The sequence below is a fragment of a genome, unplaced genomic scaffold, assembly GCF_019419815.1.
Source record: "Pyrus x bretschneideri cultivar Hongxiangsu unplaced genomic scaffold, Pyrus_bretschneideri_v1 Contig8, whole genome shotgun sequence".
Classification (NCBI taxonomy): domain Eukaryota; kingdom Viridiplantae; phylum Streptophyta; class Magnoliopsida; order Rosales; family Rosaceae; genus Pyrus; species Pyrus x bretschneideri.
This window is the reverse complement of record NW_025999820.1, coordinates 9,036,868-9,060,273: the sequence shown is the minus strand read 5'-3', so window position 1 is coordinate 9,060,273 and position 23,406 is coordinate 9,036,868. Positions and strand designations below refer to the sequence as shown.

Sequence of the window (23,406 nt, the reverse complement as noted above, 5' to 3'; positions counted from 1 at the left end):
TTTGTTGGGCTGAAAGAGTTTATTGAAATGAGCCCATTTCTTTTAGTTGGCCCTGTGAGATTGTTTCCGTCCACCAAATTTAACTTTAACATATTCACGAGAGAATGATTAATAACCACAATATGTTAACAAATCAATCAACAATTGGAATTTTAAAAATAACCATTTTGTGAATTTTTCTATACTTTTCCTCCAGTAGGTGCGATGTGAGAAATTTATGAGTATAACTGTCACTCTATTACGTGTTGTTTCTAACTCATGTGCTATAAGTGAATGATATGGCTAATATGTCATGGACCTATGATATTAATTAGGGAAATCGACTAAAATGATTAGAAATCAAATTCGCATTGCTAATCTGGTCAAAGTAGTGATTTCAAATCTCTTACGCATATTTTGGTAATGTTTATGGAGTGCATTTTTAATCTCCTTTAGCTATTGTTGGATACTCTTACGGAAGACAACTCTTTATAATTTTGCTTGTTTTCTCTCTTGGTGTGAGGATAGGTAAAGTCAGTTGTTCGTGCGGGATGCTCTTTTTTCCTTTGATCTGGTTGAAAGCCTCAGCAAGGTTGTTATCAATGCCCATTTAAGCACACTATCAACTGCTTTGTACGTTTTTATCTTATATCAATAAATATCGTACTTTTCTAAAAATAAAAATAAAACATTTTATCGTCCATTTCTTACTTCGTCTTTTTTTGTAATGATTTACCTACTCTCCATCTCTTGAGACTTAAAAATTCATCTCAAAAAACACAACACTAGTGCTTTTCCTTATGTATGTTGCCACTCAATTGTTGAGTTGCTCTTTGGGATTGTCAATAAGTTGCCTGGTCCTTTTGATGGGTCAACAAGTTTGATCACATGGGTCGAAAACAACACATCCTCGTCTACGATGATAGGATGAAAGTAAACTTTTCTGACCACTTAATCTCTTATCCATCCAACCAAACCAAATCAAACTTTGAGAGGAAGGAAGCGCAAATCGAATTATCTTATCCAAGTAATTAAACTGATGTTGTTGGGTAAACTGTTCTTGGTGGATTATTGTTGCTGTGTCAATGTCAGAACACAAAAGTGTAAGTGTGACAAGACGATTTTTAACTCGTTTTTTGACCGTCTCCCATTGATACTTTAGTTAATGATTTGAATGTTTTTTTTTTTGCCGATTTACAATCACGTTCATGAGAAATTCTCTCTAGCTCTGATGTCAGATAATGAGGTACGAATATAAAGGAGGGAAATCTGAAAACTAATCAAGTATTAACTAATTGAACCAGAAAATAGACCGAGTAGATACAATTTGGCTTTAAAAAAATGGGAGACTTTTATGCCTGCTAAGAGGCGAGAATGATTTGTCGTGGTGGTTACGCATCTTAGGCTAATAATGGGACAGATGAAGGAAAGTGAAAGAGACTATTGGTGAAGCAATTATTTTGGGATAAAATGTTATTAGAGTTCTAATGAAATCATCGCATAAAGATATAGAAGAAATATCTATCACGTAATGAGGTATAAATCTCTTTCAATTCTCTCATCACGTGATTTAACGTATTAATGTCAAGAAAATAGACACTTTTTCTTTGATAGTTTCATTTGGAAATCATCAAGCCATTATATGGGGGATGCAAAATGCCTTAAAATGGGAATTTTACATATTTCTTTGTTGGAAAATTTTCTAATAGCAGAATGTAAATTATACATTTTCTCCAAAAGATGTAAATAAAAACATAATTTACATCCTTTGGTTATAAGTATCACTACTTAAGAAAGAAAAATTAAATGAAATCTCAAATTTACATCCCTATCATTGGAGTAAAACTTTTATTACATCTACCGAAAATATAAAAAAGTTGTAAGAATAATTTTCATCTCAAAATTGCATTTTCCCATTAAATATGCCCTCACACCGGCTAAATTCCACTCCAATGAAATTAGTGTGCAAAGTTGAACTGACATATCGTAAGACCAAGTTACGAGTATTTATTAATTTCTTCTTCTTTGTCATTGATGCTATATACATAGAAATTTTAACGAAAAATCCATGGTACTGTTTATTTTAACGAAAAACTACATTTTTATACTAAAAAGTCAATTCTGGTACTATTCATTTTACCCTTTATTTTGTCCTTATCATTACAACTCAAAATTTTCAAACCATTTTTATTAATTTTCTCATATATTTGTGTCTAGGATAATAAATAGAAGAGAAAAACACTTTCAAATTAGACTTGGATGTTAGCTGCACTGTTTTGACTTAGGTGGTCATGATGACCGGTGTACTAATTCTAGAACTTCAAAAGTATGAATCAAGGGGAAAGATGGTCGATGATACCAACACTACTTTTTTACCTCTGCAAATTATGTCGCAAAAGTTTGTGAAGTGCCCACTTGATCTAAAATTCAACACTTGCCATTGATAAGTCGCATCACAGCTAGCCATGCAGCTTTCTCCTGGGAATATAGTTTGTGTTCAGATGCAATGAGATTAACTATGAGATATTTCTATGCCAATTAATCACATACTCCCTCAATCCAGTCATATATACCATATCATGTTCATAAGATATTTCTGGGATGGAGACGTTGAAGCGCTCGTCCATTTTAACCTAATATATTTAGTTATTAGTCATGTGTACGTAATGAATTCGCATACAAGTATCTCCCTGGAACTTCAAGATAAATGTAAGACGAAAATTCTATGGAATCTGTTAAATCTCAAACCCCAAACCTTGGAAATCAAATTTTTTGTGTTAATTTTGACCTCACATGAATAGGGATTGGAATCATTTTTATTCTTTAGTTCCTTGCATTTACTAAAAGTTATTTCACTAATTAATCTTCCTTTATGTTTACTAACACATATGAAATCAAACCAACTATAAAGGGGATATAGCTAGTTGATCCCACTTCATTTCCTTACTTCCTCTATTTCTAACTTATCTCTCATTTCTATTAAACAAACATGTCTTACGAATTAATAGCCAATCAAAACATAACATGATAATTTAATCTGCGCAAGGTCCATGTATGTCAACAAGAAAAAAACAATCATGCATGCACATTCCGTTTTGGAGTAAAGTATGCCAAATATATGTTAGCATCATCATATAGCATTTTAATATAACATTAGAGGGGCGACTTTCAATTGAGTCGCTCTAGTAATGAAACTAAGGATCTCTTTTTTGAATCGCTGATGGCTATTTAAGCCAAGAAGGTGACCGGCAAGAGACTCTTTTTCTGCTACCTTCATGTTTTGAGGGGTCTAAGAAAGTCCAAATCCACGATTCCAAAAGAACACTAATATTGACCAATGTGTTTATCTTTGAAACCAACTTTATTTTTCTCAATTCTTAATTTTCCTTTTCGAAAATTTCCGCATGCTAAAATGGAACAAATAATATAAAAAAATACCCTAAGTTCTCCTCAAATTACAAATAATAGCCCTTTTGGCCTCTTTCCTACTCTTTCCTTAGGAGGAATACGTTGACCAAGTCATTCTCCCATACTGTAAAATAAACATGGAGCTCTAAATCCTACGTTATATTATATATGTCAAACAATTCAAATGCATAAAGCAAGAAAAATAGCAGCCAATATTGCCCCGTCAAACAATTGCTTTAATTATTTTCCAACTAACTCACATTCTTAAGGTCATACAAAGCTGTCTGAAACGAACCAAAGGCTACAGACTCCACAGCAGTTTCACAAACAAGACCCACCGGCTCTTTCCTTGTACGTACCCACTTCCATCTTTTACACTATTTGCATAACTTTCCCTCCCCTATATCCCTATATATATATTTTGCTATCTACGTTTTCTCTCCAAGCCACGGAGGGAGCTAAATAGAGTGCAAGGAGCAAGTAAAATATAGGGGAAAGCAAAATATCAAAAATGAGTAGAGAAGCAAACGAGATTAGCTCAGCTCCTATAACACCGAGGCCGGCAGCTGGGGCTCCAAAGGCTCCGGTGGCACCACAGCCTGCGGTGTCTTGCCCGCCTTCGCAGTACAACTCACCGTCTTTGTCTAGGTCACCGCTTCTTGATGGAGTCTCAGATCAACCAGCTGCGGGAGGAGCCGTTGTGCCGGCTAGCAAGACCCCCAAGGGCTCAAGAACCCCAGCTGGTATAAGGACTCCAAGGATGTCTTTGACTCCATTCATGACTCCCATTGGTAGCCCTGTCAGGAAGGCTTTAAAGATGACTAGGCTTGATCCTCAGGATGCTTGGCTTCCCATCACTGAGTCTAGAAATGGCAACCAGTACTATGCTGCCTTCCACACTCTTTGTTCTGGGATTGGTATCCAAGCTTTGGTGCTTCCTGTTGCTTTCACAATTCTTGGCTGGTAACCCTCTACAAAAACCCAAAATTAGTATTCGTTTTGCAAACTTCTGATGTTGTCAAATTGTCAATCTAGACTCTATGTAATTGGCAACGCAACATGTCAAACTGTCTTTTCCGGAGCTATTAATTTTCTAATTATGGTTTCTCATAGTTTTTTTCCCTCTTTGTGATTGATTTGCAGGTCTTGGGGTATAATATGTTTGACTCTAGCATTCATATGGCAAAGTTACACCCTATGGATACTGGTTCATCTCCACGAGAATGTAGAAACTGGAGTACGTTACAGCAGATACATGCAGCTCTTTAGTCTCACCTATGGTACGATTCCAATCAAACTTTATAAGATTTCCCCCAAGTCCATCAACGTTTTTCAAATTCAACTTTCTGCACCATTAGAGTGACTGATTATTTATACAAAATGTTGCAGGTGACAAAATTGCAAATTGGCTAGGGATGTTTCCGATCATGTATCTATCTGGAGGCACCTGCGTGGCCTTGATAGTGATTGGTGGAGCCACTTCCAAGCTCTTCTTCCAAACTTTATGTGGGGCCGCATGCACTTCTAAGCCATTGACAACAGTTGAATGGTACTTGGTGTTCACATGTGCTGCTGTGCTGCTATCCCTCCTGCCAAACTTGAACTCCATAGCTGGAGTTTCACTGATTGGAGCTATCACTGCTGTTGGGTACTGCACAGCGATTTGGGTGGTTTCTGTATCAAAAGGCAGGCTTCCTGGAGTTTCATATGATCCCATTAGAGCTCCGAATGATGTGGATAGGGTGTTTAGTGTGCTCAATGCCCTTGGGATCATTGCTTTTGCCTTCAGAGGTCACAATCTCATCCTTGAGATTCAGGTAATTGATAATTTTCATCTTAATTAATCACTAAATTTTAATTGAATTATTTTTATAGATTAATTTGAGTTGGTTCTTTCAACTCCCAATGCTTTGGCCAGTGAGAACCTGCAAAATTGGTCAAGGCATATATTTTTCAGGGTTTTTGAAGTCAGAGACTGATGCCTAACTAATTAAATTATTAAATGTGCACTACAAGTCGATGCATGTTATTGCTTTTACACATGGAAAGTGACAGTTTTGACCAATTTGAACATCTTCATATTAATAAGAATCCAACTGTCAATGAAAAAAAAAAAAAAAAATTAAGAGGATGCTTAAACGCATGCAGATGTAGTACAACTGTTCTAACAATTGGAATAGTTTTAGTTTTCCCAGTTAAATATTTAATTAAAACCAACCATGACCAATCATGAATCTTTATCTTTATATAATTAAAATTGTGCAAATTCATGCTTTAATTTATTTTTTTTTTTTTATTTTAGTTTTTAAAAGGCTTGATCTTTAAGGATTCTTTTGCCTTTACAATAATAGTTTGTGCATCAAATCAAAAAGAAAAATTTAAATATAAGTGTGGGGGTCCTCAACTCTTAACTTATCATGATCATCCCCATCACCTAGGTTGAATAACTTTAGGTTGGAATATTCAAATCATAGACTTAGCTTTCTGAATTCAATGTTTTTGTGTTGCAGGCCACCATGCCTTCTAGTGAGAAACATCCCTCACATGTGCCCATGTGGAGAGGAGTGAAGGTGTCCTATTCAATCATTGCTGCATGCTTGTTTCCCCTTGCAATTGGAGGGTACTGGGCTTATGGTCACTTGGTAAGCACCTTAATCCTTAGTTCTTTTCTGTACAGGACGTTCGTTCTTTATCAAAGAACATGCATTCAAACATATCCTTTCTTTCGGACGTCCTACACATGGAAAATTTGTCCTGATCATAATCAACAAATGTTTAAACATGAACTGTAGATTTAACTCAAAAGATTTTAATATTCTGTTTTGCTCCCTTTTTAACAGATACCAGCAAATGGAGGAATGCTTCCAGCTGTGTTCCAGTTCCATTCACAAGATGTGTCACAATCCGTACTAGCGTTCATAAGCTTGTTTGTGGTGATGAATGCACTGTGCTCGTTCCAAATCTACGGCATGCCAATGTTTGACCACATGGAGTCCCAATACACAAGCAGAAAGAAAGCTCCACTTCCATGGTGGCTGAGGTGCATTGCTAGGGCAATGTTTGGGTTCGGTGTCTTCTTCGTCGCGGTGGCAATTCCATTTTTGGGAAGTGTGGCTGGTTTGGTTGGAGGCATATCACTGCCTGTGACTTTGGCATACCCTTGTTTCATGTGGATCAAGATTAACAAGCCTAAGAAGTATAGTCCTATGTGGTGGCTAAATTGGTCTCTTGGGATTTTGGGGATCGCTTTGAGTTTGGTTTTGATTGCAGCTGGAATATATGTTGTTATTCAAACTGGGATTGAAGTCCAATTCTTCAAGCCTCACTAATAAGGCAAAAGTTATTACCAACAAAAGGAGGATTTGAAAGGGGGATTTGTGGAGAGTAAAACAGAAGGGTGGATTTGCACATTAATTTGTCTTATTGCTAAGTGAAAGAAAAAAAATATTCACAGTGGTAGTTGCTATTGAGTATCAAGGGAAAGATCACCCAATCATATATTTTTGGTTTTTTCTTTGGGCATGGAAATGTTGTAATTGAAATGTTGTAATTGATATTATAGAATCTTTAGTGTGTGTAATACTCAAGTAAAATTCTAAAGATTGGATTTCTCTTTTCATTTTTTGAATTTAGAAACATGGCTGGCTTTTGAGATGCATAACTTTTTATTTTGATCTTTGACAATGAAAATTGAGAAAGTGGTTTCTGAGATTGGATAACCTCATTTTGGTATTTTGTGAAAAAATATGTCAATATATTCATTAAGTGGAGGTGTTGGTTTGACGAAATATCTTTAAAAAGGTGGTCATGTGTCGCTCACGTGACAATTTAACAAGAATATTGACAGAATTTTCACGAAATGACCAAATAATTTAAGGTTGACAAACTCAAATACCACTTCTATCGATTTTCATTATTAAAGGTCAAAATGAAGAAATACAAATCTCAGAAACTATTTTAACTAATAACCCTTCATAAACACATGTTTACATCAACTATGGTCCCCTTCCTCTAGGCTGCCACTCTAATTATAAAATCAAATCCCATTAAGTTAATTAGTTAGGTGGGAGAGCCTAATTGTAACCCTACACTGGTCTATTGTGGACCATGCTAGTTTTATTATTATTCAATTACACCGTTTAGCTCTTTACATACAAGAAGTTCCTCCTTAAGTACAAATCAGTATAACATATTTAACTAGAACCATCAAATTTTAATAGGTTAGAAGTCTCTGGACCAACGTTTTTCTTGCCTACCAATCCAATCATTCATTTCAATATCAAATTTGCGGTCTCACAGTGCCTCATAGCTGACATCCAACTCCGGTCCTAAACATCCTACCCAAAGAGCAGGCTTCATGAAACTCAAACATGGCTGCAGAGTCACAAGGGCAACAACTGCAACTGGTCAGCATGCCAAATATAGCAGTTTATTCAACTGAGATCAGCTTATTGGTCTCAGAAGGTGGCTCAAAGTCAATACAGTCATGTGATGAATTTTGACTAGCGGTTCGACCAGTGTGGACGCATGAAACTACGCAACTACTCGGAAAACGATCCGTAGGGAAATAGTAGGTGGATTTAATTTACGTATAGTTTTCACACCAACCAATAGTTAAAAGTAAAATTAAGAACAAGAAAATATTTAGTAGGGTTGTCTAATTAGAGCGATTCTCACCTGGATAATATTGTGCGGGGTGGACTAGGATAAAAATACAATGAGTTTCACACTTTGGTAGAATGTGCTATGCGAACGACACAATCAGGACACTCAACACCAATTTTTCTCCTTACGAACGCCCTGACTTTTGATGATTCTTATTGCAAACATACCGTAAAATGCACGTGGAAACCTAGTTTGCTAGTTAATACACAAGTTATTTCTTCTTGCTCACAAATCATAGTTTGACATGCGTACAAAAAAATTTCTTTTGTTAGTTCAATGAGCTGCGTTTTCATACGCTTCAAACTACGATTTGTAAATAAGAAATGACTCGTTTCATCATTTAGATGTAAGAAGCCAAATAATATTCTTTACAGTTCTCATTGTTCATCACATTACACAAATTACATTTATATACCTTTAAACTACGTTTGAACAATGTGAAAATATTGCAGGGCTACTGTAGGAGGGAATGAATTCGGTTACTTATGGGAAGAGTTCAGCTGCGTATATAAACTGGCACAAATAATTCGGAATCTCTTATCCAGCAAAAAACAATACGATCAAAACCGACTTCATGACAAGCCTAAAGATCTAGCCTAAAATAAAGTACAAACCATAGACCCTGAACCAGTTCCGACTTAACCATTTCCGGTCACCATATTTTGGAGCTATCTAAACAAAATACATGCGCCGATGCGCAGATATGGCCCCGGTTGGTGCTCCCTATAAATTTAAGGTAAAACGAATGACAAATTAATGATACAAACCTCACAATGTCAGCAACAACGACAGGTTACAACATCACAACAGGTGTAAGGTCTAGACTTTTCTTCAAGTTGCTGTGCTGTCGGAAATGGTTCCATTCTGTAATTACTGCTTCGAACGCAGCAAAACTCGTATAAATTTCTGCATGCTCCTTTACTGAAGGGATAAACTCTCTCGGGTATTCCTCTGTCGATCAAAACAAAGTGAAAAGAACTGAGAATCTAAGAGGATAACAGTCAACTAGTTTAATTCACATCTCATCACAATGTTCCTAGCCTAGTGTATGCAAGTAACCATTCTCCTATGTTTGGATAATGGATTTGCAAGTACCACAGGATTTAGGCTAAATTAGTTAGAAACTACAGAACTTCAGACAGAGGGATTTGAAATGCACTACACAATCAACATACGATTTACAAATGACTTGAATGCTAATCCCTCTCAACACATTGTATCTAGTCATATCAAATCCCTCCCTCTCATCTTTCGTAGTTCATTAGTAACTAATTTATAACAATTTGAAACACAATGATAGTTGGGGTTCTGTAGAAACACCTTGTATAGTCATTCTTTTTCTTTCATCACGCAACTTTTTCATGCATTTAAAATTTTGAACCACAAAGTAGCTATGTATAAACATATCTAACCGTATTTATATTTTTCACATATATTTTCTTTAATAATCAAATACTAAAATATATAATATGACGCTATATATTTTTAACATGCTATGACTAGTTATCTATAGTAGATAATATTAAATAGTAGAAAAGAAAAGAAAAAAACTAACCTTAAATATGGGATGCGCCTTCGTCTTACAAGCTCATAAGTAGTCTGATTGGTCAGAACTAGATAACTGCAGCAAAAGAAAAAAAAGAAAATGAACGTTCAACTGATACACTTCAGTTATGCTTCTAAGGTAAATGACTTTTATAATGATAGTGCTCGGTTAGATAGAACGAAGCAGGGGTGGGGGAGCAGGAAGAGACATAAAATCAGATCTCCCAATTCTTTAAAAAAAAAAATTTACAATAACACGACTACTGCCAGCATGATAACACAAACAGATGGCGAAGTTTTCAGTGAAAGCATTAAAATTAGGTACTTGTACCAAAGTGAAATTACAAACATGTTGTCATAGTATGGAAAGAAATGCCTTGCATCTAAGAAACCGGAAGCAGATGTCAAACATAAAACTTTACCTATGAAATATCAGCAGGAGGAGCAGAAAGATAATGATAATTGACAAAGTAACCAGCAGCAATATCACAATTGCATCCTTCCACCTGACAATTATACATTCGGAATCCAAATTATAATGGACACCGATTACAACAGAAAAGAAAACCCCAAATGGGCAAATAAACTTCATCACAAAACAATAAGGACTATAGTATTATATAACAAAATATAATGACATTATTATCACAATGTTAAGGGCAGAACTTAAATTGTTCCAATGAAATAAGAACCTCACAAAAAATATCATACCAAGCGACTGATATATTAGCCTTCAGGTAAGTGATGTATAGGACCGCGGTCCACAGGCACAGTGCTGTCTCTTCACAAATGTACCACCTACAACATTAGCCCAAAAGACAGAAGTTCTTGAACAGGGCTTTTTACACGCAGTACTAAAATATACTGATTGCCAATCCTAGTAATAGCAACAAGACTATACAGTTTCATAAGGTTTTTGAACCATTGACAAGAAGAATAGTTTAACCAAAATTAGAATATAATTCTTTGAAGGCGAATCCAATTCAAAATAACATATTAACATGACTCGGTTAAGATATAATATTACTTTTTTACTTGAAAACCCGATAAGCATTCTTTGGAGAAAGCTACAAATCATAATAACATTATAAGAAAATGTGCAATTCTAAATTCAACAACTGGTACTCGTCTCAGCTTATCACACAACAAACAGAACATGGAATACCTTCTGTCTAATAGTCATAGACAAACTTTAAAGATGCAAATTAATTATACCCAACTTTATGTTAGTACAAAATCACACTTACCAAAATTTACAATGATTACCCACACCAATGCATGTTCCGAGCCAAACACAATGATGATCGAACTGAAGAACACATTTGTCACAATCATGACAGTGCTTTGATCTCGGGGGCTGCATACAATTCAAAAGAAAATATAAATTTGCATTATAGGTAAGTAAGAAATCAACAGAGTAACAGCAACAAGATACACGATAGGTTCATTTCCCAGTAAATTTATGCATGGGCGATTTTATACACTAAGAATCATGAAGCATAACCTGAAAAATAGGGGGAGTGGACATCTAGAAGAATGTGGCTAGAATCTTGTTTGGCAAGCACCGTATAAATTTGAATGCTCTAAGGTCTCTTCTGAAGAAATTCATTTGTCCCAACTCCCAAGGTCCTAATGTGAATCAGATGAAGTTTTTCAAGAACCTTGTTTGATGAGAAAGGTGGGAAATCGTGGTGTTAATGACACGTGAGGAGTCCACAGAATCCTTCTCTAGTTTTCACTTTAGGATGGAAGATTGTCAGGAATTCACCTAGTCTATCAACAAAGGCATTTAAGTACAGAGGTTTCCAGGCCGAGGTGCTTAACTAGAACTATTTACTCAGTCACTCTTATAACACTGAAAGTACAGAAGCAACTATAATAGGAGAAATCTTTTATTATTGTTCGCCTCTTTCCTAAGATGGACATCTTCATGTTTCCTTCTGAATATTCCATCCTTTATAAAGTTTTGTTCCTTATTCAAAATATGTTGGCAAGAGATATAAACAACCATAAGTATCAAACAAGATGAATATGTAAAATTGAGAGGGTACTACCTGCTCAACATTACAGTACGAGCAAGTCAAACTTCTGCAATAACCAAAAGGAGGCAGTCAGCAAATATATATGTGAAATACCACGACTTATCTAGCTCTTTTACTCATCTTTTTCATTCAATCTTGTATTTAAAAGGAATTGGTTGCATTAACACAAGTTTAACTCTATTTTCCCTACCTATTTTATGTTGAAACAAACACAGTTAAGATGAAACACACAGAATAATGTGCAAACACCAAATCATCACTTTGAAATGTGCAATAAAATGATACTGCTCTGATAGCGTAAAAGTAATTGCATACCTAACAGACGTTCCAGGCGGATACAAGTCCATCACAAGTTTGGTCCAAGATGTTGCATTATTTCCCAGAAGACTTCTTCCCAACTGATTCCGTTCCACTGTCACAACCACACTGCCAGTTTTGCTTGGAGCAGGCTGTCTTTGCTTAAACGTTACAGCAAGATGACATCAGAGAATTAGTTCACCACGGAATTGTAAGATCTATGCCTATAACCTTTATCATATGAACAAAGAAATAAAATTAGAAAGACAAAAAACAAAAGGAACCAAAGGAAAGTAACGCTTACTTTGAGATTCCTGATGCTTTTCTGAATATTGTATTTGACTCATTGACAGTCCTCATTGCATCCACGACATAGCTAAAAGGTAAACACAAAAAATCAATAAGTCAAAGGTAGCTGGAATTGTAATTCAAGCATCAACAACAACATCAAAGCCTTATCCCACTAAGTAGGGCCGGCAGTATGAATCCTAGAACACCACTGTGCTTGGTTTTGCAGAATTCAAGCATCAAGTTTTAAAGAAATCACAATGACTTGAAATCAGATCACAAGCATCAAACTTGCAAAGCATATTTAAACAAATATAATTTGAAGGCAGCATAGATTGGCATTTACCCAGGAGAAGAACCAGAGGTAACAAAGTATTGAATCAATGTCACAACATAGAGAGTCAAATATATAGCAGTATACCTGAAAAGGAGCAAAAAAAAAATACAAAGTAAGGAGTAGGGTTAGGGGTAAGCAAGAAATAGATCACTTCAATAGGGTGACTCCGCCATTTGTGCCCATATATAAGATCACTGATCCTGACATTCCATAAGTCCCACCACTAGTTCAGACAGAATGTAATTAGTCACTTGTAAAGCTTCACCCCCAATGCGAATGCACACGTTACTTAACAATAGGCACCGCCTTATCAATTGACACCCATCCTTGCATACGTATCGAGGTTCAATTCACTTCGTGATCTTAAACTGAAAATTGACATTATGCAACTACAACACTACAAACGGCCTATATATTTAAAAGTTCTAAAGTAACCCGTTTGCGCAAACGAGCTAAAACTCTTGTTAATCAATATGTATTAGGATTTTCACCAAAAATGAAATGCAATTAATAAAAGTAGAGAAGCATTAGCATACCATGGTTCCTTTTTCGTTTTCTCAATCAAACCTCCATCAAACAGAAAAATTAAGCCGGGGTATATTAGATGTAGCATCACCAATGCAACTTTTAATCCCAAAGCAGACCTCCGAGCTGAAATTCAAGTACCCAAAACATAAAAACACAATCTTTTTGAATCAACAAAAAGTCAAGCTCTATAACAATAATAAAAGGGCAAAATCCTGGACTCAATTCAGATAACAAAACTAAGTAGCTGAACCGAAACAGTCAGATTTTGTCTTCTATTCCGATTTTTCTGAAAATAAATTACAAATTTGAAGAAGAAAAATAACTCACCGGGATCGGAGAGACAGGGAAGGAAACGGGAGCATCGCTCAAATGGTCGACACAACGAGTCCCGGCTGATGTTCACGCTCGTCATCGGACGAAATTGAAAGAGAAAATAAGGAACTGGTTACATCAGTATTCTGCAAAACTGGGTTTTCCGGGAAAATGAGTTCTTTCGCTCCAATTGAACTTTCTCGGTAAAGTGATGGAATTTGGGAAAACCCAAGCGGTTAAACTGGAAGAGCAACGGACCTGCGAAAAGGGTTTTGGATTTGGGTAGAAGATTGAGCTTTTTTGTCAGAGAAACTGGAAATTGAATAGGTACGCCCGTGGGCCTTTGTTCTTATGTCTAACACTTCGATTTGTCATGTGCGTGTTTGCGCATACCACCCTCGTTTAAGGTTTTCCAACCCCTATCTACATTTCACTCTATTAATTAGATTAGTAATAATTATTGTCTGATTTGGCCCAATTAAAATGTCGGTCCTTGGTTTTTAAAGTCCAACAAAAGTTAAATAATTATCTGCTAAAACAGTAAAAAAAATGTGTTAAAATATAGGGAAAATTAATGAAAATAGCTTGAAAACTTTGAGTCTTAATAATAAGGACAAAATAAAAAGTAAAGAAATAGTACCAGGATTGACTTTTTAGTGTAAAAATATGGTTTTTCGTTAAAACAAACAGTACCGCGAACTTTTCGTTAAAACTCCCTAAAATATAACTGGCTAAAATTAAGAATAAATGAATACTCACTGGCAAGTAAGCAAGTATTATCGAAAGTAAACTTTCTTATTTATGAGAATTGATAAGATAAAATGTTGTGATTTACTAATGTAACACAAACATGTTTTATGTGGTTTAGTGTTTCAAATTTCTTATGTGAACAAGAATTCTTTTATGTGTTGCTGATTTACTCAAATTTTTATATGGCCGACTAATCGTGTTTTTTATTTTTTGATCTCATTCTCAACGTGTTATTTTTTATCTCATTCTCAACAAGTTAACTTTTCTTATTGTATAGAAAAACTCTAATACCTTCTATTTTATGGTTTAACCCTTGGATTTTGAGAACAGGTCGGACAATGCCTTAGCATTCGCATCATGCGTTAATGCTTGGGTAACATAAACACTACCTAAGGAAACTTCAATTTAGTTTACCTCCAAGTATATTTCTTTTGTATTCAAATTCAATTGATATGCTCATAAAATTGGATATCATGAATCAAACTTTTGGACTACACATGACAATGACATTGCCTTAGGATTCACACTCTTTTACCAAAAACAAGTGTTCATACTTGAGAACGTAAAGCATTATGGTTGTAATATTTTTTTTTTTTTTAAGAAACGATATTATCTATATTAAAAAGATAAGGAATAAGTTTAGCCTCATAACAAGTTAGCAATAATATGGTTCAAATTCATTTTTGACTATAATCGAACCAAAATGAAGAGAAGTACCCTCATACTGTAATACTAAGCAGCATTATGGTTGTAATATTTAATTGAAAGAGATCCAAATGAAACTTTAAGTGAAGTTTTAATTATATGATTGTGTTAAGCTCATGGTTTTGTGCGTAAGCGTGTAAAATTGAACATGAAATTTAACAACTCCCAAATAAAGAGGTGTCATTAGAGGAGCCCACAGAACGTTTGGTGGTGTCCGTGCTCGACCGAAACAAGTTAGATATGTCATGCCCCGATAGGTCCTACTAATCCCCTTAACATACAACTAGCCTTCATGCAGCAAGATATTTTTTGAATCACGGTGTACTACGTATGATTTACACATTTTAAATATATTTATATACGTGAATTGACAAAAAAAAAAGTTAAATATTTGAAGTAAATGAATAATCTTAAATCATGCTAGAAAAAACTCCTCACAAATCAATCAAAACAGCTTAATTCACATAATAAAATCGATCTTTCAATTTTCATCTACATTCTATTGAATTTACATTAAGAATACAGAAAATAATATTTAATAAACAACTTATTAAAAATCACATCATTACTAACCCATTGTGAGACTAAGCCCACTCTCTTCCCTTAGTGTAGATAATATCATTTGTCCCAAAACAAAAAAAAAAAAAAACAATCGTTTGACAACTAGTTTAATCATATTACTATGTGCATGCGACTGACCTTTTTTATAACCGGCATTACACGCCTCTTAAGATGTTTTTAACATGTTTAAAAATAGAGAAAATAATATTTAATGAAAAACTGATCGAATCACATTATTGCTAGCCTATTGTGAGGTAGTAATTAAAAAAAATTGTACAAAAAGAATTAATTATTAGAAAAACACAGTTAAAATGATGAAAATACCCCCTGCATTATTTGGTGCATTATTTTGAGCTGCTTTTAAAATTTTGTGTTTTGGGAGCATTTTTGTCCAAAAAATTTTGATGAAGCTTGTGACCCCGAAAAGGGTTGTTGGCTTTATATACAAAGATACAATAATATAAAACCTAAATTCAATCCCCCACCTAACTAAACAAACAGTCGTAGGGAGCACCAATCATTCAATTGCAAGTTGCAACCTTTTAAGACTACTCAAAGATGAGTAGAAATAGTGTATATAATATCATTTGTTAAAAAAAAAAATCATATTCGAATTTCAAAGTTTTTTTGTTTATAATTAGAACTGTTCATATTATGAATCACTCTATAAAGATAATCCATGCAAAAAATAAATTAAAACTAAGGTAGTTTAGTCAATCTACTATAGCAAATACATTGACAATTCATAATGTTTTTACCAATTTTGTTCATCTGTTTTTATATAGTTCGACGACTAAACTACCTTAGTTTTAATTTGTCTTTTACAAAGATGATTTTTATAGAGTGACTTATACTATGAACGATTTTAATAAAAAAATACAAAGTTCTATAAATCGCCAACGAACAGTTTTGAGTAGGACCTATTACTCATCATTGAGCAGCCAAATATTATTCGCAATCTTTGTTCTCATAACATGTCATCAAATTAACTATATATGTATTCTTTAAGAAACATTAATTCTAAAAATGTGTAGCTAGAGAACTCTATTGGTGTTTGGATTGCCAATCTGCCCCACAAAACAAAAACAAACATCTCACCATAATAAAAGGGTGTTGTACTTTTTTTGGTAAGAAAAAGGATGATGTTACCAACATTTTAAAATGTCAGCTTGCATTCTCAGAATACTAATAACATCTTTCCTCTTTTCTTTGGTGTCAAGAAAATGAACCAGAAGGTAGGCAGCTCCAGAATCACTGTGCTAGTTGTTGATCTTTGGTTGATCAATGTTATCATCATGATATCGTTTCTCATCGTTCGCAAGGTTGCATGTATAGCTTGTACCGTACAAGTTATTTTATATCTAACGGACTACACCCCTCAGCTAGCCTCCTTAACCAATAAGGCGCATTGATATCAAAAGGAAATTGAGTTTTCATCGTAAAGCTAAATAAGGAGTGATTCAACTTTTTATAAGTCTTTGCAAAATTTGATCCATGAGACTTTATCATTAACATTCTTACAAGACGCTCTGTTGTCGGCAAAGGTTTTGATTGGGCTGCACATGTGCTGTTGTTTTGTTGACTGTGTGGGCTTTGCTAGTCGTTTTCTAATTATTTGTTTGGCCTTCGGCCCCATGCAAACATCAGAAAATGTAGATTGTAGTTAAAATAGATTAGGGTACTTGAGAAACCAATCTCAGCATGAAGGACTTGGAACTAATGTTGCTTATGCTTTTAAACTTATTGTTGGCCAGATCCATCATTCAAATAGAAATTAGGGTTTGGTTATAAGAATAATGATGTTCCTTTATATGAGATGAAAAGGTTTGGTGCTACATGTAGCCTCGTCGAGCTCCCATAATTTTAGAGGTGCGTTTCCCCCAATCATGGTTGGGTTAAGTTAAATAGTGATAGAGCTTCGAAGAGTAGTTTCAGTTGTGCTGGTATGATGGTGTGTTTCGGGAATTCAAAGGTAAGTTCTTTGGAACTTTTTGTTCTAATCTCGAGATTCCTAGCTCTGTTGTAGCAGAGGAAATAACAGTAATTAAAGCTATTAGTAGCTTCAGTTCGGGATTAAAATTTTATTTGGTTGAAAAGTTGATCCTGCTTTGGTTCTTGACTTCTTGCACTCTCCTCAATCGGTGCCTTGGCAATTCAGAGTGGAGTAGAGGAACTGCTTGTATAGAATTTTCCAAATGCATTTCTGGTCTTCTCACATTTACAGAGATGGTAATCAAGTTTTTGATGCCCTTGCAAATCATAGTTCCTCTTTTAATGGTCTTATTTGGTGGGATTCTCCTCTTAATTTTATATTGCCATTATTATCATCGTCATTATGTGGGCTTCCGTACTACCGTTTTTTATGGGTTATTTTTTGTTGGCCTTGTTATATCTTATATTGGTCATTGGAGATTTTGTTTGTTATGGCTGCTATCATAGTCAGAGTTAGGCTTTATGTCCCACTTATTTACTTACTTGGACATTAAAATGATAATACACCTAACTCCAAAAAAGACATGGAGATGAAAAAATAAAAATAATTAAACAAATTAACGAATAAAATGGAAAATAAAAATGAAGATCGAGAAATCTTCCAACAAAGAAGAGGGTTAAGAATTCGGATCAGGTTTCAAGGAGTATGTTTCTACTCATGTGATTTCCTCATTCACCAACTTTCCGCTAGTAAAGCTTCCACTTCTTCTTTGTGGGCGGTGAAAATGGTAGTGGTCGTATCATGGCAGTCCATACCATTTCACCAATCTCCATGACCTTCTTAGTTGGTAGCTTGAGTTGTAGGGTGGAGTTTGTGGTTGTGCACGCGTTGGGTTTGAAGGTGATGGCCTGAAAGGGGTGATGGTGACCGTTACTTGGTGGAAGTCATGCTTCCATGACCTTCTATTGATGTTAGAGACAAAGTAAACTCTAGTTAATTTAACAGAAATTTAATTGGAGTTTAATGGATGTGACAATTTTAATAGTTTTGGCATTTGTTGGAAATGTTTAAAAAGTTTTACTAATTTAGAATGACACTAAAAGATTGAGGGGTTTTAATTAGGTACTTAATCATTTTTTTAATTTTTTGTGAAATATTTGATAGATTACATAAGGCAATCATAATTCTTAATTTTATACTTTTTAGTGGCTAATTGGAGTCCAGTTTTATACTAGGATATCCTTTAGTATCCCTCTGATTCCATAGTGTATTGATTCTAACTAACAATTTCCCACGCCCAAAAAATTTACACAAACGTTCAGGATTCCTAGTCGTTTTCACTTAGCAGCTGTTGATATACATGCATTCACACACACACACACACACACACACACACACACACACACAAATATGCATATAGCATTAATTAGCCCGCTTCTTAGTAGGAATCTGTTCCATCGTATTTATCGCAAGGGACCTCCATATTATGAAAAAATGGGAAAACTGTGAAAAGTATAAGATGTCTTATATGAAGAATACATAATTACCACGAGGGTTCTATACCTATCTATTTTTGCTACAGGAAAACAAAATCCTGCTAAGAAGCTGCTTGTGTGTGTGTGTGTGTGTGTTTGTATTTGTGTCACAGTTACACAAACTGAAGGACCTAGAATTCTCAAAAGTAAAACACATGCAACTACGTATACCATGAAGATGGCATAAATCAGAAAAATATCGATTAAATCAGCGCATCCGGCACGACTAAACAAAAAGAAGAGAAAATTAAATTAAATTCACTTTTAACAAGGGAATAAGCAATGATTAATACAATGCCGATCGATGGAATATGCTGCAGTCATGAGTCATCATAGGGTTAAATCACTAATTAGAAAATTCCGCCTCCAAAAATTAAAATAAACCATGTTTAGTTGAACTAGTTTAATTAACTTCCTTGTATACATCATACATATGCGGCTTCTAGGTTTAGCCACTAAAAATACTGTTTGACTTTACATGCTGGCGATGGCATCTTCTGGCTTTCGTTTTCAACTTGTCCCGTAAATTTGCAACAATCGACGTAGAGTTCTTCACCAAAGCTCTCTATATATAGTGTTATATTTGACCTCTGATAATAATATAGACAACTTACAAATTATAGAACACATAGCTCATAAGACAGAGAACTAGCCAGCTTCCATGGCTCAGAGTTTGATATCAGTACTCTCTCTTTGGCTCGTTGTATTTCTGGGTTGCATTGGTTTGCTTGCATGTTCTCAACCAACTACGCCTGCCATTTACGTGTTTGGTGACTCCACAGTAGATGTTGGAACTAACAATTACTTGCCTAATGCTCAAGCAAGGGCTGACCACCCTTTTTATGGGATTGATTTTCCTCACTCTAGAGCGACTGGAAGATTTAGCAACGGCTTCAACATTGTTGATTATCTTGGTATTAGCCCGGCCACTGACCCCACTATTATTTACATATGATATAATTTTTTGGTGTGCTCTCGTGTTACGTTATCATTTCACTCAAATTATAACATGCCTATTTTTTATGATATATAATAGGAGTCTGACATAGTAATTGTGTCGTTCACCTTATGTTATAATGCATGAAATTATAACATTATGTGACAATATTTTTAGTACTCAAATTTCTTGTTAATTTTGTTAGTTTTATAATAATCATAGTTATTAAATTTTTTTTAATATGTTATTAATTAGCCAAGTTTATGGGTTTCGAGCTGAGTCCGCCCCCTTTTCTCTCTCTTTTGGACAAGAAGGAGGGAATTTACGGGAATATCATTTTCCTAAGTAAAGGAGTCAATTTCGCTTCCGGAGGTTCAGGAATTCTGGATGAAACTGGAAGACGAAAGTGGGTAAGCTTAATTCTCACACTTAATATGCTCTCTCAGGAATACAATCAAAACAAAAAAAGAATATACAAAGTTGACACATTTACTGACATATTCTCATAGACATACAAAAATAATATACTTGCTGACACATTTTCGTAAATGTAAGACTTGCTTCTATTAAAAAATGTATCAATAGTATGTCAGTGTTGTATGTCTAATAGTTTTATTGTAAACGATACAAATATGTGTCCAGTATTTTTGCTCTCACGTGTGTATATAGACACTATGAGAAATGTAAGGAGAAAATTATTTATAAAGTTAACTAGGTTATACTGTGCACGTAGGGAAATGTCGTTGCCCTTGGAGACCAGGTCCAGCAGTTTGCAAGAGTACATGACATCATATCAAAATTACAGGGTGAGGGTGGATTGGCTAATATATCAAAGTCTTTCTTCCTCATCAGCGTCGGAAGCAATGACATCTTCGAACATTTTCCTATTAACCAATCTACTTCTGCAAAACGCTTCGTCGCCACTCTCATGTCCACTTATGAAAGTCGATTAAGGGTACCATTAATTAATTACCAATTTTTCTTCTTATTTCTTTACATTGTAAATTAATCATTAATCAAAGTGACTTCTTAATGATCCGTTTGATAATCATTTCAGTTTTTAGTTTTGACTAAAAACTTGTTTAGTAAATATTTTCAGTTTTAAACAATAGTCAAATTTTGAAAACTCACAAAAATAGCTTTCCGTTTTTGGTCAATTTTTTACTTTTTGAAAGCTACAAAAAATGAAAATTGAAAACTGAAAAAAAAATGAAAATTGAAAACGAAATAGTTATTAAATTGTCCATAATTAATTAAGAGTCTTTTTCTTAAAGTAATGTTTTCAATTGCAGAATCTAATTGACCTTGGAGCCAAAAGATTTGGGATTATTAGTGTTCCCCCAGTTGGGTGCGTCCCATTGCAGCGTAATTCTACTGAAGATGGTAGCTGTTCTGAGCCCATGAATGAATATGCCATATTGTTTTATAAGGCACTTCAAGGAGTCTTGCAGAGGTTAAGCGCAGAATGCGAAGGGGTGAAATATGCACTTGCAGATGCATATTCAATGACCACACTCATCATAAACAACCCGAAACAATTTCGTAATTACTTAAACATCTTAATTTACTCTTTCAGTCTTTTGGTAGTGTATCACAAAAATAGTATAGAATGTAACGTACGTGTGTGTGTGTGTGTGTGTATGTTATAAAATCTGTTTTTTGTGTGTTGGCATAGATTTTATAAAAATGATTTTTCATGTGTAAGCCCCTAATAACACTACGGTTAAGAGAAAACTTTTTAAACCAATTCATTAGGAAAAAAATATATAACTGGCTCTGTCTTTGTTTGTTGTAAAAAAAAAAACTGTTAGAAAACAAGAAGTCAAATGACTCAGCTGCTATGTCAATTATGACATCTCTCATGAAGAAAACTTTGATATCGTTTAGCTCCTAGTTAACGTATTTGACATGCTCTGGTACTAAAGGAAGTTTAAATCTTCGAATCAATTGAAGCATTGACAATTAAGTTGATAGATGAGAGTTTTTTTCTAATTTTCTAATTACTATTATAAAGATTTTGGCACGCTACTAATAAAAGCACTTATGAGCAAACTACTTTCTACAGAAGTACATCCAAAAGGGCTTTGATATGTACATTTGTTTCTTGTTTTCAAAGAATTTGTATGTTATATAATAGACATCCTAACATTTTGTAGGGTTTGAGGAGGCGACAAAAGCTTGTTGTGGAAAAGGAAATTTTAATGCAGAGTTACCATGCACACCAGACTCGGATTTGTGTAAAGATCGCGATGTCTACTTGTTCTGGGATCAATTCCATCCAACACAAGCTGCGTCTCATCTTGCAGCTCAAACTCTTCATGCTGGTGGTGGATTCGTGGCCCCCATGACTTTTGGTCAATTGGCCTTACTTACATGATTTAGATATGTACCTCGATATAATTAAGAAGATAGATTTCTTAATTGATTCGTATATAACCATGCACGTGTCTTTCTGTTTGGTTGTTCCCTCTTGTAACAAAAAAAAAAAAAAAAAAAAAAAAAAGAAAATGAGAACGTGGAGGTTTTTTGAGCATGAGGTTCAAAAATAAAACCACCTTTTGACCAACATTTTCACGTTATTAGTGTAAAATTAAAAATAAAGATATAAAGAAGTTTTTGGAAGTATAGTTGTCAAGAAGTTATTAAATTTCCCAGTATATATAAGTTGGAAATTCGCATAAATTTGCGCAATAACATATTGATTATAAAAGAATGTGCGCAATTACCTTTCAAGTTATTTTATTTTGTTACATGATTTAGCAATGAAAAAATTGTTCTTTTGTGATAAAAAAAGTCACGAGTTTAAGTTGTGGAAACAGCTTCTTTGTAAAACAAAGATAAGGCTATATGAAATTTTTTTTAGCGAGTATCATATAATTACATGGTGTTATTATTCACATATTGTAATGTGAGAAAATCAACATGGTTGACAACTTAAGTATGCGCATGATCATCCGTCTTAACTACTAAGTAGGTTCCTGGAAAACGAAGAAAGACAAACACAACCATTTGAAGGACCAACAATCTTTTCATATCTTTTTTCTCATTCGTTATAATTAGTCCAAAACGATAGTTAATTCTTAGGAAATTAATGTACATAAATAAGACGTGCATCTGCATGATAATGATAGAGCTTCGACTAAGAAATAAATATAAATTAAAGAAGACAGTATATACAGCGAAGACAGTCGACATTAAAGAAATTTGACAGCATTAAAAAGTAAACAAAGAAATATAAGTGTCGAACTTTACTTATGTAGTTTCAGTCAATTAAACTGAGCAGAGCTTTCCTAATTTACTCATGTTTTATAATTTAAATATTATAATTTTTTTTCGTGGTTAGAGAAAATTAAAGAGAGCTGACATCAATTAGGGTTTTAACTTTTTAGATTGTCCATATGCTGGTGAATTATATATATGATCACACTCACAGCATAAATACACACGTATGAGTAATATAGAGGCTGGGACGACAATGATATAACGGTTCATGATTGATGTCCATACGTGTGTATATTTAGGCAAATCCGCCGTAAAAATCAAATTCTTGGTTAATATAGAGGCTGGGACGACAATGATAACAT

The 23,406-nt window shown here is 34.5% G+C and overlaps 3 protein-coding genes across 3 annotated transcripts; 2 read left to right on the top strand and 1 right to left on the bottom strand.

Annotated features, from left to right (window-relative positions):
* Positions 1-3,732: 3,732 nt before the first annotated feature.
* LOC103936684 (lysine histidine transporter-like 8) lies at positions 3,733-7,006 on the top strand. Its single transcript, XM_009346530.3, has 5 exons — positions 3,733-4,350; positions 4,531-4,667; positions 4,777-5,204; positions 5,898-6,029; positions 6,228-7,006. The coding sequence occupies exons 1-5, from the start codon at positions 3,899-3,901 to the stop codon at positions 6,714-6,716; spliced, it is 1,638 nt and encodes a 545-aa protein (XP_009344805.1). The 5' UTR covers positions 3,733-3,898; the 3' UTR covers positions 6,717-7,006.
* Positions 7,007-8,535: 1,529 nt separating this feature from the next.
* Positions 8,536-13,783, bottom strand: LOC103936685 (protein S-acyltransferase 10). Its single transcript, XM_009346531.3, has 11 exons — positions 13,417-13,783; positions 13,098-13,212; positions 12,571-12,645; positions 12,241-12,312; positions 11,955-12,092; positions 11,652-11,685; positions 10,845-10,954; positions 10,309-10,395; positions 10,020-10,103; positions 9,608-9,673; positions 8,536-9,003 (listed from the first exon to the last, which is right to left on the bottom strand). The coding sequence occupies exons 1-11, from the start codon at positions 13,499-13,501 to the stop codon at positions 8,829-8,831; spliced, it is 1,041 nt and encodes a 346-aa protein (XP_009344806.1). The 5' UTR covers positions 13,502-13,783; the 3' UTR covers positions 8,536-8,828.
* Positions 13,784-19,546: 5,763 nt separating this feature from the next.
* Positions 19,547-22,588, top strand: LOC103936705 (GDSL esterase/lipase At5g55050-like). The gene is made up of 5 exons (XM_009346558.2): positions 19,547-19,799; positions 20,078-20,232; positions 20,556-20,777; positions 21,115-21,364; positions 21,979-22,588. The coding sequence occupies exons 1-5, from the start codon at positions 19,547-19,549 to the stop codon at positions 22,197-22,199; spliced, it is 1,101 nt and encodes a 366-aa protein (XP_009344833.1). The 3' UTR covers positions 22,200-22,588.
* The last annotated feature ends 818 nt before the right edge of the window (positions 22,589-23,406 follow it).

Bases quoted from the DNA above. Each gene is read 5' to 3' on its own strand.
- LOC103936684 (XM_009346530.3), top strand. From the start codon at position 3,899: ATGAGTAGAGAAGCAAACGAGATTAGCTCAGCTCCTATAACACCGAGG. The intron at 4,668-4,776 runs GTACGATTCCAA...AAAATGTTGCAG, and splicing joins GCTCTTTAGTCTCACCTATG to GTGACAAAATTGCAAATTGG. The intron at 5,205-5,897 runs GTAATTGATAAT...TTTGTGTTGCAG, and splicing joins ATCTCATCCTTGAGATTCAG to GCCACCATGCCTTCTAGTGA.
- LOC103936685 (XM_009346531.3), bottom strand. From the start codon at position 13,501: ATGACGAGCGTGAACATCAGCCGGGACTCGTTGTGTCGACCATTTGAG. The intron at 13,213-13,416 runs GTGAGTTATTTT...CTTGAATTTCAG, and splicing joins TCCCTGTCTCTCCGATCCCG to CTCGGAGGTCTGCTTTGGGA. The intron at 12,093-12,240 runs GTAAGCGTTACT...GTTTAAGCAAAG, and splicing joins AAAGCATCAGGAATCTCAAA to ACAGCCTGCTCCAAGCAAAA.
- LOC103936705 (XM_009346558.2), top strand. From the start codon at position 19,547: ATGGCTCAGAGTTTGATATCAGTACTCTCTCTTTGGCTCGTTGTATTT. The intron at 20,233-20,555 runs GTAAGCTTAATT...CTGTGCACGTAG, and splicing joins AAACTGGAAGACGAAAGTGG to GGAAATGTCGTTGCCCTTGG. The intron at 21,365-21,978 runs GTAATTACTTAA...AACATTTTGTAG, and splicing joins AAACAACCCGAAACAATTTC to GGTTTGAGGAGGCGACAAAA.